The 17,331-nt window shown below is 41.0% G+C and overlaps 1 protein-coding gene across 1 annotated transcript; it reads left to right on the forward strand.

The window, feature by feature from the left end:
* The first annotated feature begins 239 nt into the window (after positions 1 to 239).
* Positions 240 to 16,868, forward strand: LOC139722746 (NADH dehydrogenase [ubiquinone] 1 alpha subcomplex subunit 6-like). The gene is made up of 3 exons (XM_071634029.1): positions 240 to 378; positions 15,455 to 15,570; positions 16,627 to 16,868. The coding sequence occupies exons 1-3, from the start codon at positions 240 to 242 to the stop codon at positions 16,753 to 16,755; spliced, it is 384 nt and encodes a 127-aa protein (XP_071490130.1). The 3' UTR covers positions 16,756 to 16,868.
* Positions 16,869 to 17,331: the final 463 nt, after the last annotated feature.

Genomic DNA, 17,331 nt, shown 5'->3' on the forward strand with positions numbered 1-17,331 from the left:
ACAGGGCGCTGACATGTTAACCTCACTCAGCAATTCTTTAACACTATTTTTTGAAGAAATTAATGATTAAAACAAGAATAATAATTCAATTTTAAATATTATTAAGTAGGTGATTATTTTTATAATTAATTCAAAAATATATTCAAAATCAAACTTAAACTTAGTTTATACCAACTTACTGTACGTTTACGGTAAATTCTGCCAAAGCGACCTAGCCACCTAGCTCGTATTCTGCGATCATGGCGTCTCTCAGCCAGGCTGCCCGTGCGGCAGCAGTAGCAAAACAAGTGAAGCCATTTATGTCCAAAACTCCCGAAGAAGCCAGGAGAAGAGCGAGACAGCTGTACAAGGCATGGTGGAGAGAGGTTCCACACGCAAGTATGCTTTTGAATACTCCATTTTGTATCTTATTGGATTGTTTGAAGATTCATGTGTGGATTCTAGTCACTGATGATGATGATGACACTGCTTGGGCTACTTAGTGTACAGACTACAGTACAGTACGATTACTTACGTGCTAGCTGCCGATGCTATCCCGCGGTCCTGACGGCCGCGCCGCACGGCACGGGGTGGCCTCACAGAACTACAGTATTGTTGCCTTCGTCGTTTGTGTAACAGTTGCTAGTTGGTGATGTGTGTATGAAGTGTGGCGCTAGTGTGTATACTTTTGAATTCGCACCTGTTTGTCAAACGATCTCCAAACATGTATACAAACTCACTCTTGGGAAAGAGTTCCTTATGTACCCCCCACTAATTTGCACAAAATAAATAAATTACTATTTTTTTTTACTACAGCTGTAATAATAAACTAAATAAAGGTTATGCTTCTAGGGTTATGTCTCAAATTAGGAAGTCTTCCCATAAATGGCATCACCATAACCTTTATTTAGTTTATTATTAGTAAAAAAAAATAGTAATTTACTGGGGGGGGGGGGGGGACATAAGGAACTCTTTCCGAAGTTAAGATTTAATTCTAAGTATTTACAAGTGTCGGAAAATCATTGGAAAATTTTGATCACTTTTTTAAATGCTGCTCTGTACTCAACTCTCAAGCACTGCTGCACAGTGCAAATACAGTAAACCTCGCATGAGTCGAAGCTCTCGGGACTGACAAAAATGCGTCGACTTAAGTGAACTTCGACTCTCGCGAGAGTCGATTTTTTTTTCGACTCACAGTTATGTACATGTATTATAGTACATTTGCATGCATGTGTGTGTGTGTGTGTGTGTGTGCGTGTATGTGTTTGCATTCAAATTTGTCTGTTCTTGAAGATAATGTTCTTATTTTGTTCTAAATTGAACATGGAATTTGTATCAATACTAGTGTAGTTAAACATAGTTCTGTGAATGTCTGCGCTAATGTGGCAATGTGCAGGTGCTATGTCTATGGTGCAACATAGGTAGCCATCTCTGTCAACCTACCATGAGACAAACACTCTCCCAGGCCCATCCCACCTCCATTGAACAAAAGTATACAGCCAGCCGGTCACGCACAAACAAGCTCCGCCCACTTGGCCTGTCACTGAAATATTAAGGAGTTCTTGCTTGACATGGATAAAGTATGGATGTGCTGTGTGTATGGATAAAGTATGGATCGATGTGCTGTGTGTATACATGTATACATGTGTATGTATTCGACATGCGTGCGGAGCGGTACGGTGATTGTGCATGCTTACCTGCAGCAGGTCAGGGACGGGGTTCTGCGACATGCCGATTTTTTATTCTCCTCTATTAAAATGTAATGAGAATGCCAGAGAAATCTTCTTCGGCTCAAGTGATGTAAACTACGTATATTTTGTACAAAAGGGACTGAATGTTTTACTTCGACACAGCCGAAATTCGACTCTCGCACTTCGGCTTATCCAAATATTTCTTAGAGAAAATACATAGGGAAAAATCGGGACTTTTTATTTTGCTTCGAGTTAAGTGATTTTCGACTCACTCGACGTCGACTTATCCGAGGTTTACTGTACGCTCAGCGCTAACCGCACCAGCAACCCTAACCGCACCAGCGACCCTAACCGCACCAGCGACCCCGGGCCCAACACGTACGTGTTACTAGTACAATGTGTAGTTACAGCGACCCCAACACGTACCATTGGTTAACAGCGCCCCGCGCCGTGGTTAGTTCAGCGCATGCTCTGTACACAAGCACAGTACGAATACTTTCAGCGCATGTTCTTTGCACTATTAAAGGATCGTTCATTTGGTCTGAATGTAGTGACACAGGTCAGCTTTTGGTGTTGTTGAAGAGATAAAAATTTGTTTTTCTCTTTTCCTTGGCCAAGTCTTGCATTAGCGGTTGTACATGTACATGTTGTACCTTCAAAGTGGTTGAGCACGTGTGGAAATGTGTGCTGCCACTTTCTCTTTCTCTTTAATAGTACAACGTATCTTTCCTTCTTTCATTTTCAGGTAGAATCTATACCATAATTTCCCTTTCCTTCCTATCAATCATTTCTGTGTGGTTTTCCTCTTGTCTAACTTTATCAATTTTATATTTAGGCCTAATTGTAACTACTTTGTGCCTAATAAATTGTTTGTTGTTTCTCCATGCATGGGTTGTTTTTCCCTCCAACTACAAAGGTCTTTCCCTTCTATCCTCTCCAATATCTTTTTATGTGTCATTCTAATGAATCATTTTCTTGATTTCCTTTTCAACCTGTATAATTCTTTTTTTCCTTCATATTCATATTTGCCTTCATCCAGTTTTGATTCATATCTTATTCTATTACTCTACAATTGTACCTAACTGCTTTTCTGTTTTTAATCTATATTTTTCTCTTTGCTTTCCTCATTTGTTTTCAAACATATACATTTCTCCCTTGCTTTCCTTTATACATATAAATGCATGCATGTTTATCTTCTTTTTTCCCTTCCATTATCTTTTAGTGTACTCTCTATTTTGTAAACCTTTTGTTTCATTTTACAGGTTTTTTTTTGTTTCTTTCCTTTCCTTTTCCCCCTTTTCCTATAGCCTTAAAGCCTAAGGCTTTATATACGTTCACCCTTGTCTCACATGTATAACCACATTTTTCACAAATCTTCTTCCACACACACACACACACACACACACAACATGAACAACCCCAATCCTCAATCAATCACTCCCGCGACTCGATACAAACTGAGAGAAAGGCGGAAAAAAGTATTATCTTTTTAAATGTGACGCAGGATAAACGCACTCATAGGCAGAAGTTACGTTTCATCTCTTTTTATTCCGCTCAGAAATAAATAATAAAAAAGAAAACCTGTGTTTGGAGTAAACAAACAGCAAAACAAACAAATGAATATTTACAAGTTATTGAAACACGTTCATAAACACGTTCAACATAGAGAAAGATAGATACATGTGTTACTGCACCAAAGAGGTAACATGTGTAAAGTGAATAACAAACTGAACGTATGATGTTTACTCAACAATACATCATAGTATGTAACCATGTAAAAGAAAAGAATGATTCAATGAGAAATTCTCAGCTAAGCCAGCTATCAAATCACAATGCATCACTGCATAAGTCCATATGAAACAGTGTATGTAAAAGACTATCAAACCCATCATTCACTCAACAGAAGTGAAGATAACAAGAATACAAAGCAAAAAGAATATGACGTCAAGAAGACTTCCATATCAGTAAACTGTAAACTAGGCGTTGACAATGTTTACCAATACATTATATTAAATATTCCATAATGATTGTATCTTTGTAGTCTGACACATCAACTAGTCTCTCCATACTAAACACTATTTCCCATTCATCATAGCTAAATGCAAGTAAAGCATGAGAAACCATTAAAACCATAGAAATAACCATAGCTCTGGATTAAAGATAATCCAACTGAAACATAGACAAGTATAGAAGTACATAAACTCTACTCACTGTCTAGAAAATGATACATATTGACACAAATGATCTAATAAATCAACAAAACATCTTTATGAGACTCACCCTGGCCACCTAGCCTGTGCTCATAAGGAATGTACAGTAACTGGCGAGTGAATGTCCAGTTACAGAATTACAGAAATTCTGCTGGCTCCATGTTTGCAGAACCTAGTAAATTAATAACACAGCATGAAACAATAAACATATGGGCTAACTGAAAGTGGTAAAAGAACATCAAAACTGTAACTGAAATCACAACTCACAATATACCACTGTTTTGGAGATTATAGTTTCATATGTTGTAACCCAAATAAGTTGTTAAACAAGCAGTTTGACAGAAGGATACGCAAGTAGCATATAGGTCGAGAAATGCTACAAAAGCCATAAATCCAAGTTCATACTAATCCTTTGACCAGAAGCCATGCAACTTGAAATTGCTTCATAAATACATAAATGGCTAATCTTATTCTGTACTCTTACCAAACGATGAATAATATACAACTAAGGTACATATGTGGCATCTAAAACACTATTAATGAAATTGGCAAACCAATATTAACATCACCTGTCCACAACTCTACTTAAACAAGGAGAACAAAGGTAACAAAGTATTCAGCCATACAGTGCATGTGTACAAAGCACACTCCTTCCTTGGCTCTACTGAGTCTTATCTCGTTGCCATAGTAACAAGAGGGACTGGTCAGCAAGAGTAGGCACACAAAGTCACTGCACTCTGTGCCATTGCACTCTGCACTATGCCTTATTACCTTCACACAAATATATATGTACAATGTATATACAACGCCTTCCTACACACATGCACACTGAGGTAACCAATCTCTCTCTCTCTCTCTCTCTCTCTCTTTCTCCCTCTGCCAGCTTGCACTCTCCACACACATCCAAACTTCCATCTAATTTGCATATATGCCTCCATGTAGTAATCAGTAGGCCTACACATTGGCCCTATGGGATGGAATATATACACACTCTCTTTCATACACACAGCCACACAAAGCTTAACATCAAGTACAAACAACTAGTCCTTTGTTCTTGCATCTCAAAGTTCCTTGCAACATAGCATGGTATACCCTATGAGACAACTCTTTGAACTCTTCAAAAGTTTCTTTAACTACATACGCATACTTTAGTTACAATTCTACGTTAGCATGCATCATATATCTTTGTACTACTATGTAACATATTACTAATATATAACTAACACACAAGTTCAATTTTGTTATTAAACTTGTTACCTTCAGTCATATAACATATAACTATGCACAAGTTATACAGTGCATCACTCAAACTTGCATGAGTTGGAAACTTTCATCATCAATACTTGGAACATTACTTTTAAATCAAGTCAAACAAGTATACAACTTTCAGTATTTATACTCTGTGAATGGAACTAACAGAAAATCAATAAAAGATACAGAAACATACCTTCAGGCTGCAGATTTTCTGGGCAAATTTCAGATTTGAGGAGATGCTCTGTGGGAGATGTTCACCTTGGTAGAGCAGCTAGAACAATGGCAAATTTGGGGTCTTTGTGCACCCACAAAGAACTCTCTAGCAGCTCTTGGCTGGCTTGGGATTAAATATGCAAATTAAGCTACTTGCAGACTGCTCCACTCTTAATGATGGGGGGGGGGGGTGCATCTCAGGAGGGGGCATCTGCAGGGTCAAATATACTGGGGACAACTTTACTGCTGCACTTTTGCAATGTTACACACTTCCCTGCTTGAGGGTTTGTGTCCCACATAACCCACTGAATACAAACAGTAAAAGTAAGCTAACATCAAAATCAATTCGAACATACCACATCATAAAACTTACTTATATTGACTTAACATCTGCATTATAAGAAGATTTGACTTTGCAACATCTGCCATGATGCTGGGATGTGACTGACTATGTATTTCAGCATTGATTTCTCTCACAGATGAGCGAGGTAGATTGTGTGGGTTTGGATGGTGACCTGCTGTTGTTCTTGAAGACCGTCTTGGAACATTAGAAGGTTCAGGTTCATCACAAGCTCGTGTTTGAGTTTCAGGTTGGTCACCAATTTCGTCTGCAGGTGGGTTTGGTATGGACTGATCATTACTGTCATGTTCATCTTCGCCATCTGCAGAATCGTCTTCCAACACAGGTAATACGCCATCTAGTGATTGATCACTGTGAATACTTGTTGAAATCTCTGCTGGTGTATCATTCACCACTTCGTGAGTAGGGGGATTTTCCTCTCTAGGAATGGGAGTAGGTATGTGAACTACAAAGTCATCTAGACATTCGTCATCATCATCAGATCCATTAGATTCACTATCTGATTTGCCTGATGAGGTGAGTTCAATCTCATCATCTGGCTCGACATGCAGTCCCATGTCTTCGACAAGTGTCTTTGAATCGAGCAAATCTCTTCTGTGGAGAGTTTTTCGCTCTGACTCTCTACCAGACACAGGCTCGACAACATAAGCATGTCCACCGCTTTCCAAACGTTTGACCACCTTGTAAGGCCTTGATTCCCAAGTGTCTTGTATCTTGTTCCGGCCTTTAACAGTACGGTTCCTAATGAAAACTCTGGCTCCAACAGGGAGATCCACATCAGTAGCCTTACGATCGTTCAACGCTTTTCGTCGCAGTGCCTCCTGCTCTGTTCTCTTTGCTGCCAACTCAAATGCTTGATTAAGCTTACTGTGATGGTCTGCGATCCAACTATCTAATTCTTGGTTCTCTTCCGAGTGTGTGCCGACACCAAGTAGGTGGTCTATTGGTAACACTGGGTCTCGTCCGAAGAACAGATAGTGTGGTGAATACCCGGTTGATGAGTGAGGTGTGCTGTTGTATGAGTACACTAGCTCAGGTAGGAAGTCAGGCCATTTCCTCTTGTGTTCTGGAGGCAGTGTCCTCAATCTGTCGTGTAAAGTCCGGTTGAACCTCTCGCATTGCCCGTTACCCTCTGGGTGATAGGGCGTTGTCCGGCTCTTGGCTATGCCATACACTTTGCAAAGCTCTTGTATGATCTTGCTTTCAAAGTTGCGGCCTTGGTCGCTATGGATGCGTCGTGGAACGCCAAACCTAACAAACCAATCTCGGACTAGTACACGGGCGACAGTGGACGCTTTCTGATCACGGGTAGGAATGGCTTGAGTGAACTTTGTGAATACATCGGTGAGGACAAGTACATTTTCAATTCCACTGCTGCTCCTTTCCAGCACCGTGAAATCCATTGCAAGTATCTCCAGGGGCCTTGTCGCTGTCAGAGATCCCATTGTGGGATGAAGGCGCTTCCCTGCTTTGGCCAAAGTACATCTCTGGCATTTCAGACAGTAGTCTGAGATGTCTGATGACATACCTGGCCAATAGCACCTGGTCCTTGCAAGAGCAAACGTCTTCTCGTACGCTTGATGACCTGCTTGATCATGGATAGAGCTGAGTACTCTATCTTTCAAGCAGCTTGGGAGTAGTAGCTGTCGCACTTCCTCCCCTCGATCGTGAATGACGCGGTAAAGAACACCATCCTCTTCCTTCACCTTCTTCCAGCATCTCAACAGTTTACGAGAATACTTGCCCTCTTTCATCAGTTGCCGTCGGGTTGGTGGATGCCCTTTTCTCCAGAAGTGATAGAACCTGCTTAGTCCCTCATCAGACTCTTGAAGACGTCTTAGGTCATCCCTGGACATGGAAGGCAAAGGGGAAACTGTCTTTGGCTCCATACCCTTTGACCGGGTATGCACCTCATTCAACAGTCCATGTGTCATTCCTTCATAGATACCTGCATGAACTTCTGGCGGCACAGGAGTAGGATTGTCAGCAATGACTTGTTCTTGCTGAACAGACGTCAGGGTGACTTCTTCCAGTCGAGCAGAAGTAGGCTGAACACCATGTTGTGTCTTCCTGCTCAGGGAGTCGGCGTTTCCATTGGACTTCCCTGATCGGTACTTGATCTTAAACCGGAATTGAGCAAGGTCAGCAGCCCACCTAGTCTCAGTTGCTCCTAACTTTGCAGTGGTCTGTAGATAGCTGAGGGGATTGTTGTCCGTGTAGACCTCAAATTCGGCACCAATGAGTAGATCACGAAATTTCTCAGTGATTGCCCACTTTAGCGCAAGCAATTCCAATTTCATGCTCGAGTAATTATTCATATTGCGCTCATTGGGTTTTAAGCTCCTACTGGCATAGGCAATGACCACTTTCCTCTGTCCCTGCACCTGAGAGAGAACAGCACCTAAGCCGAAATAACTGGCATCTGTCTCCAGGATAAATGGCAGCTCAAAGTCGGGGTATCCTAACACAGGAGGTGATACAAGTGCTTCTTTGAGGGTGACAAAGGCTTTCTCACACTCTGCAGTCCAGTCTGTTGAGATATTTCTTGTGTTATTATGCCTGGTCTTCTTCTTTGTGGTTTTCCAAACATCTTCTGGCTGTTTCAGGAGGTTATGGAGAGGTGCTGCGATCTGCGCGTAGCCTTGAACGAATCGACGATAATAGCCAGACAGCCCTAGAAAACCTCGGAGATCTCGCTCTGTCACTGGTGGAGGCCATTCCTGTACTGCACGCACCTTCTCTGGATCTGGAGTTGTACCTTCGCTTGACACTACATGTCCCAAGTAATGTACCTTCGTCCTGAAAAGTTGACACTTTTCAGGCTTAACTTTCAGGTTCAGTGTAGCTAAGCGAGAAAGCACAGTCTCAAGCCTGTGTAGGGTCTCTTCAAATGTAGCACCAAATATCAGGATGTCATCGAGATACACCAGAAGAGACTGGAAGTTGAGGTCTCCAAAGGCCTTATCCATCACACGCATGAATGTCGCCGGCGCGTTACACAGTCCGAACGGCATTCTGGTGTACTCATAAAGCCCACCTGTTCCAGTTCTAAAGGCTGTCTTCTCGATGTCCTCTTCGGCTACTGGAAGCTGGTTGAATCCATGAGCCAGATCCAAGGAGCAGAAGTATTTTGCTCCCTTGAGTGCTTGCAGAGCCTCCTCGATCCGTGGGAGAGGGTACGCATCTTTATGTGTCTTTGAATTAAGAGCCCGGTAATCTACGCAGACCCTCAATTTACCGTCCTTCTTTCTCACAAGAACAATAGGTGATGCATAGGGACTGGACGACTCTCGGATGATTCCCCTCTCAAGCGACTTCTTGAGATAGTCTCTCACTTCGTCCCAGTGATGTGGAGGGATTCTGCGATATGGGATCTTTACTGGTCTGTCGTCTTCTGTTACTATCCTGTGGCTGACAAGGTCACAATATCCTATGTCTTCATCATCCTTGCTAAAAGTGTGCTGAAATTTGGAGAGGGTTGTGAGGAGTTGCCTTTGCTGGTCATTGGTAAGCTCACCAACATCTAACCTGGATACAAGTTCATCAACATCACCACTGTGTAATCCATGTTCGACGATGGAGGCAGGTTTCAATACGCCGATGGGGGTTCTTGGGGGAAGGTACACATCTTTATCGCTGAAGTTAGCCACCTGCATGGGCACTCTACCCTTGTCGTCCACTGTCACCAATGCAGCTCCTAGGGTAACTCCTTGTGGTAATTCAGCTACATGGGACACATGACGCTCAAGGAGGACCTCTCGTCTCTGCCCAACAGAAGTGGGTTCACAGGATCCATCTATTACTGTTACTGTGCGAGCTGGAATTAAAATAGCAGTATTTCCTGCAATTCTAACAGTTCTGATATCAGCTTGGGGCCTATACACTTGGAGTGCATAGAGCATGTTGACCTGTGCTTCATTCCCAGACTCTTTGACCTTCTGCAAATATTGATCCCCGTGTAATGACTGAAGCTCTGCCTGGACATCCCTCAATACATTAGAACCGAGGACCACTGGAATTCTTTTCTTTCTTGATTCTACCGGAGTATTGACAGGATCTTTGACAACTAAAAATCCTAGATTGTAGAAAGTATGATTGAAGACTGTAATTGGGAGCTCAATGTATCCAACGAAGGGTATGTCTGCTCCTTGTGACGCAGAGATTTGGATGATTGATGACACATTCACTAGCTCAAAATCCTGAACTAGATTTTCCTTGAAGAAACTCTCTGTAACCGTAGAGACTTCAGCTCCAGTGTCTATCAAAGATCTAACCTCTGTGTCACCAAGCTTGATGCTAACCTCCGGACAGTCTCCCACCGCTCGTCTAATAATTGAGCCTCCCTGTAACACTGTCTCGCCCACCACTTGGCTCTCAGTAGCAGGCTGGTCTAGTTTGACGACTGCTGAGTAGTCTGCGAAGAAGGATGTGAGGTTGGAGTTTGGTCATTCATTATGGGTGCATGCGTTTTCGGGCAGTGTTTCCTCAGGTGTCCTGGCTCGTTGCAGAGCCAACATTTTCGTGTGTTTCCCTCACTTGGTCGTGGTGGTCGCTGTGGCTTGGATAGAAGGGTGAGCAGAGACTCAATTTGTTTCTGCTGGGCAGCGATCTGCTTGGCTTGTTGGCGGACAGTGTCTTCCATGTTGTCACCAACATTTACACCTTGCACTGTGACATCTCGCTTCCCCTTTCCTTTCTCTCTCCGACCCATGAGTTCTAAGACCCGATCCCTGGTGTCGAAGAAGGACATCTGTGGATGATCGCTCGAAAGACGTCTCAGCTCCATCCTCATCCCTTCATCCCTAACTGCTTCCGCTAGGCGATCCTTGAGTTGGGTTTCCCTGGTGCGCTTGAGGGTGGAATCAAGGAGAACCATCCTGTCAAACAGTTTGACGAGCTCGAGGGAAAGTGACACAATATCCTCCCCCTCTGTTTGTTGGTACCCATAAAACCTTTGTTGAAGCTGAGCTAGGTTACTGGTATCTCCGAAAACCTTGGACAGCACCTGGAAGATTTTATGGGGACATGTTTTGATATCCTCACCTCTACCCAGGATCTCGCGGCGAGCCTTCCCAAAGAGATGCTCCAGTATGAACGCTGCTTGTTCCTCTGGCCGGAGATTCTTGGATGCCATGACCATCTGGGCATCCTCTATCCAGTCCTCCGCAGAAGGATCACCAGACCTTTCAGGCCGACCGCTGAACCTCTCCAGCTTCCTACCTGCAGAAATATAAAGTGTCCTCGTCAAGGAGGGGTCAGGGAGTGGATGATGGGGTGTACTTGGGGTGGCTTGGTCATCTCCAGCTGATGATTGAGCATCCTCTCTGGCAGCCGTTGACTTTTTCAGCTCTTCTAACTCTTCCTTTGCCACCTTTGCTTCTTGTTCCTTCTTGTCCATGGCAGCCTTCATCATCTCCATCATCTTCTCCATCTCCTCCAGCCGTTTCTCAAAATCTGGCTTATCTTGAGACATATTGGAAAGAAAGGGAAAACAGGACAAAAGAAAACAAAATGCAAAACAAAGGCAAAACTTAACTGCCTCAAACAGTATTTGAGTACACAAATAAACAACTAGTATTATAGATTATAACTAGGAGTTATCTTTCTTGGAAGAGTAGAAGGGAACCAGCCATCAGTCACATGCTCAGCCGTTGTTGATACACCATCCTTCAGAGGAGCGAGAAGTCAGCCTCCCTCAGACTTTCATCACAGGAACTCGGAGGTGGGTCCACAGTCACTGCAGGCCATCGGTTGGTGTCACAGCAGGGAGACATCAGGGGTCACGCACCGCTCACCGGCAGCCAGGGTTTGAGTTGAGTGTCAGGAACATCCTGCCGACTACGCCAAAATGTGACGCAGGATAAACGCACTCATAGGCCGAAGTTACGTTTCATCTCTTTTTATTCCGCTCAGAAATAAATAATAAAAAAGAAAACCTGTGTTTGGAGTAAACAAACAGCAAAACAAACAAATGAATATTTACAAGTTATTGAAACACGTTCATAAACACGTTCAACATAGAGAAAGATAGATACATGTGTTACTGCACCAAAGAGGTAACATGTGTAAAGTGAATAACAAACTGAACGTATGATGTTTACTCAACAATACATCATAGTATGTAACCATGTAAAAGAAAAGAATGATTCAATGAGAAATTCTCAGCTAAGCCAGCTATCAAATCACAATGCATCACTGCATAAGTCCATATGAAACAGTGTATGTAAAAGACTATCAAACCCATCATTCACTCAACAGAAGTGAAGATAACAAGAATACAAAGCAAAAAGAATATGACGTCAAGAAGACTTCCATATCAGTAAACTGTAAACTAGGCGTTGACAATGTTTACCAATACATTATATTAAATATTCCATAATGATTGTATCTTTGTAGTCTGACACATCAACTAGTCTCTCCATACTAAACACTATTTCCCATTCATCATAGCTAAATGCAAGTAAAGCATGAGAAACCATTAAAACCATAGAAATAACCATAGCTCTGGATTAAAGATAATCCAACTGAAACATAGACAAGTATAGAAGTACATAAACTCTACTCACTGTCTAGAAAATGATACATATTGACACAAATGATCTAATAAATCAACAAAACATCTTTATGAGACTCACCCTGGCCACCTAGCCTGTGCTCATAAGGAATGTACAGTAACTGGCGAGTGAATGTCCAGTTACAGAATTACAGAAATTCTGCTGGCTCCATGTTTGCAGAACCTAGTAAATTAATAACACAGTATGAAACAATAAACATATGGGCTAACTGAAAGTGGTAAAAGAACATCAAAACTGTAACTGAAATCACAACTCACAATATACCACTGTTTTGGAGATTATAGTTTCATATGTTGTAACCCAAATAAGTTGTTAAACAAGCAGTTTGACAGAAGGATACGCAAGTAGCATATAGGTCGAGAAATGCTACAAAAGCCATAAATCCGAGTTCATACTAATCCTTTGACCAGAAGCCATGCAACTTGAAATTGCTTCATAAATACATAAATGGCTAATCTTATTCTGTACTCTTACCAAACGATGAATAATATACAACTAAGGTACATATGTGGCATCTAAAACACTATTAATGAAATTGGCAAACCAATATTAACATCACCTGTCCACAACTCTACTTAAACAAGGAGAACAAAGGTAACAAAGTATTCAGCCATACAGTGCATGTGTACAAAGCACACTCCTTCCTTGGCTCTACTGAGTCTTATCTCGTTGCCATAGTAACAAGAGGGACTGGTCAGCAAGAGTAGGCACACAAAGTCACTGCACTCTGTGCCATTGCACTCTGCACTATGCCTTATTACCTTCACACAAATATATATGTACAATGTATATACAACGCCTTCCTACACACATGCACACTGAGGTAACCAATCTCTCTCTCTCTCTCTCTCTCTCTTTCTCCCTCTGCCAGCTTGCACTCTCCACACACATCCAAACTTCCATCTAATTTGCATATATGCCTCCATGTAGTAATCAGTAGGCCTACACATTGGCCCTATGGGATGGAATATATACACACTCTCTTTCATACACACAGCCACACAAAGCTTAACATCAAGTACAAACAACTAGTCCTTTGTTCTTGCATCTCAAAGTTCCTTGCAACATAGCATGGTATACCCTATGAGACAACTCTTTGAACTCTTCAAAAGTTTCTTTAACTACATACGCATACTTTAGTTACAATTCTACGTTAGCATGCATCATATATCTTTGTACTACTATGTAACATATTACTAATATATAACTAACACACAAGTTCAATTTTGTTATTAAACTTGTTACCTTCAGTCATATAACATATAACTATGCACAAGTTATACAGTGCATCACTCAAACTTGCATGAGTTGGAAACTTTCATCATCAATACTTGGAACATTACTTTTAAATCAAGTCAAACAAGTATACAACTTTCAGTATTTATACTCTGTGAATGGAACTAACAGAAAATCAATAAAAGATACAGAAACATACCTTCAGGCTGCAGATTTTCTGGGCAAATTTCAGATTTGAGGAGATGCTCTGTGGGAGATGTTCACCTTGGTAGAGCAGCTAGAACAATGGCAAATTTGGGGTCTTTGTGCACCCACAAAGAACTCTCTAGCAGCTCTTGGCTGGCTTGGGATTAAATATGCAAATTAAGCTACTTGCAGACTGCTCCACTCTTAATGATGGGGGGGGGGGGTGCATCTCAGGAGGGGGCATCTGCAGGGTCAAATATACTGGGGACAACTTTACTGCTGCACTTTTGCAATGTTACATAAAGATACCATAAAAGAACTTGCTCTGATCGCTATGAGAAAGCTACATTCCGCGCTTGCTGCCGTGAGCGTGTTTTGTACACCGTGCTGCGCTGTCTGCTCCTTTGCAACGCAGTTATTGCCGAGTGAACATGCTGCAGTTAACATATTCTGACATGTGTAAAAGTATCAAAACAGTGAAAATTCCTTTTATACTGGACTTGAATCTCATGCAGATGCAAATATTTGAGGCTTTTGGATAGTTAGAGTGAGTTTGGGAATGTTTAGAGATTGTTTGACAAACAGGTGCGAAAGTACACTAGTGCCTAAAGTGTGCTGCAATGATGTCACAAACTGTTGTATTTTATTCTTCTCATTCAGCCATTGCAGCACCAAAAACTTGAAAAATTATTAACGTCAGAACAAATTTTCAAATTTAGCTGAACAAATGTGTTCTGCTAATTTCTGTTGATATTGCTGCATTCACTCATTCCACACATATGTACGTTGTATATATGTATATTTTTTCTTTAGTGTTAGTAAAAGGAGAAATATTTACAACATGAAATTTTCGCAAATTGCCATTGGCATAATTCAATTCATACAGTGTACACAAAGACTTTCACATGCATTTTAATTCCTAGTTTTACAGTATTTGTAATTACATCCCTACAGCTGTGAGGAACACTAGTGTATGCTTACTAGGTACATACTACCGTAGTGCAATGAATACCAGGCACCGACACATGCAGTGTAGTTAGGGGATGTAATGGCTGAATAAATGGGATTCAAAAATCTGGTCTATCTAGGGACCCAAGATCGTCAATATGTCTCAGGACTGACTGGTGTTATCTTCCTGGAACCAAGAACAGGTCCAGATCCTTGCTCATTCTCAGCACACCAGTTTGTGGTGCACCCTCTGATTACATATTTGCTGGATCTGATTTACAGCTTGAACACTTACAATGTACATTACCTGCATGTTAAAAAGAGCTTGTCTACACAATGTACTGTCAATCATACATTGCACTTTATCTTAATGATAACCTCAGGGACTGCATTTAGGACTGTTTAAGCACGGTGCTCAAGCATTTACTGGGTAGACCTACATGCAGAGTAGTCCAGTGGTGGATCCAGAGGGGGGCGCAACCGGCACACGCCCCCCCCCTTTATTTTTCGTCAAAAACAAAAGAAATAAAATCCCAAAAAGAAAAAAATGAAATGAAACCCGGAAGTGGCGCCAGAAATATTAGTTGCCCCCCCCCCCCTTTACAGAATTCCTGGATCCGTCCCTGTAGTCAGTGAGGTTATTCTGAGTTTCCTGTCATTATTCAAATGTTTTTGACTTATGATCATGAAACAGTGAAAATTTGTTTACTTTTTTGTTCTTTAGGTCCGTGAGGTTCAGTGGCAGTTATTTTGAAATTGTATCATATTGACTGATTGTTTTTCCCCCTCCTATCTCTCCAGTCCAACAGTACCAGCTTGATATAACTGTGAAGGAAGGAAGGAACAAGGTGCGAGAAATGTTCATGAAGAATGCACACATCACAGATCAGAGAGTAGTCGACATGCTGGTCATAAAGGTATGACATCGTCTGTCATTACAACAACAACAACAAAGAAAGAGTGAACAAGTTTATACCGTATATTTGTTTTTTTTATTTTTTATGACAGCACTCTTCATCTTAAATTGCATTCAATGTCTTGACTGCCATGATTTCATCTTTTTTTTTTTTTGTATCTTTAGAACAAATTGTGCTGGCAAATGCAAGGAGACAACTCCATTTAAAAATCAATGTTGAAGACATCATCAATTTTGATGCTGTTTATATTCTATGGCTCTTTAGATTCTAATTTTCTTGTTGTTTTATGTAGAAAAGGACATTGTCACATTTCAAATGTCAAAGTTACCAGCAGAAGTAATGATAGTTGTAGAAAAAGTATGATTATATTTATAATCATCTTTCTCGTTATTATTATCACCATCATCATCAGTATTATCATTATTCACATCATCATTATTATCATCTTCATTCATATCATCATCATCATCATCATCATCCTCATTTCCCATCATGAATGGGGAGCACTGCAGATGGATGAATAAGGCTTCAGCCTCTTGAAACGATCGAGTCTGGCATTGTCAAATCCTGCGTGATTCAAACATCCTTGGACAGGGTGGTTGACCCATAATGTCTTCTTTTGGCTCTGTTGAATAAATGGCTCCTTGGTAAGGTTTGGTTGATAATGATGGGGCCCCCTGGAAGAGCAGCTCTATAAACAGTGATGAGGCTTCACACTCATCATTATTTTATTAAGTACAGTACTACAAAAATTGTTATCATTGTCATTGTTGCAGTTACTAGACAACCAATTATCATCATTAGTGTTACAGTGCATCCACATTACAGTGAACACAGATTAATTACAACGAAAATCTCATAACAACAAAGTATGAATTCAGGTTCCAAAATTATCACTTACATCTACAGGTATCGTACTGTTCAGCTATAAAAATTTTGATGTAACAAAAGAAAATTTCCAGTCCCAAGGATTTCATTAAGATGAGAGTTGGCTGTACCAGGTTTAATTCCAAGTCTGTTTTTTGTTTTGTTTTGTTTTTCTTCCGTCCTGTCCAGGGAAAGATGGAGTTGGAAGAAACAATCAGGGTGTGGAAGCAGAAGACACACATAATGCGCTATTTCAATGAATCGGAGAGACCTGTACAAACAGACTTCCTGACAAGGTTCTACGAGGGAAAGAATTGAACAGAGATAGATATTGTACATATATACCGTGGAACTTTTGAATACTACAGACGTCTTATTTTGAAAATTCACCGCCATGATGTGCATGTGAATAATTTGAAACTGGTCGGTTGAGGTCTGCTCCTCGTTACACTGGCAGTATTCAGGAAAATTTGGTCAATGTTATGTAATGATCAGAACTGCTCACTGGCAACAGCTTTTGAAGAAATGAGTCTGTACTTAAAATGGCTCATATCGACATGTTTGTGACCAGGTACATGCAGTTCTTGAATATACAGTGATATAGTTTATGTGAGAGTGATATGCAATATCTGTTGTTCAGTGTAGGAAAAAAAAGCAAAGGCACTACAGAATTAAAAAAAAACACACAGCAGCAACAATTTGTAACATTGCAGAATATGGAAACCTCACAAAGAAGGCAAGGAGACAAAATCTACATGGTTTGACTGCTGCTCCCCTCACTTGAAAATCTCTTGAACACCTGTGAGCTGGACAATAGAAAACTTTGCCCATATTTCCCTTTGTGTGTACTGCAGCAGATCCTCATAATTTTATGTTGTATGTGCATTTGACATG

This window comes from Diadema antillarum, unplaced genomic scaffold (assembly GCF_040938485.1).
Source record: "Diadema antillarum isolate AM-2024a unplaced genomic scaffold, OU_Dant_1.0 scf00000170, whole genome shotgun sequence".
Classification (NCBI taxonomy): Eukaryota; Metazoa; Echinodermata; class Echinoidea; order Diadematoida; family Diadematidae; genus Diadema; species Diadema antillarum.

Coding starts and splice junctions, on each gene's coding strand:
- LOC139722746 (XM_071634029.1), top strand. CDS start 240: ATGGCGTCTCTCAGCCAGGCTGCCCGTGCGGCAGCAGTAGCAAAACAA. Junction 379..15,454: donor GAGAGAGGTTCCACACGCAA/GTATGCTTTTGA, acceptor CTATCTCTCCAG/TCCAACAGTACCAGCTTGAT. Junction 15,571..16,626: donor TCGACATGCTGGTCATAAAG/GTATGACATCGT, acceptor CGTCCTGTCCAG/GGAAAGATGGAGTTGGAAGA.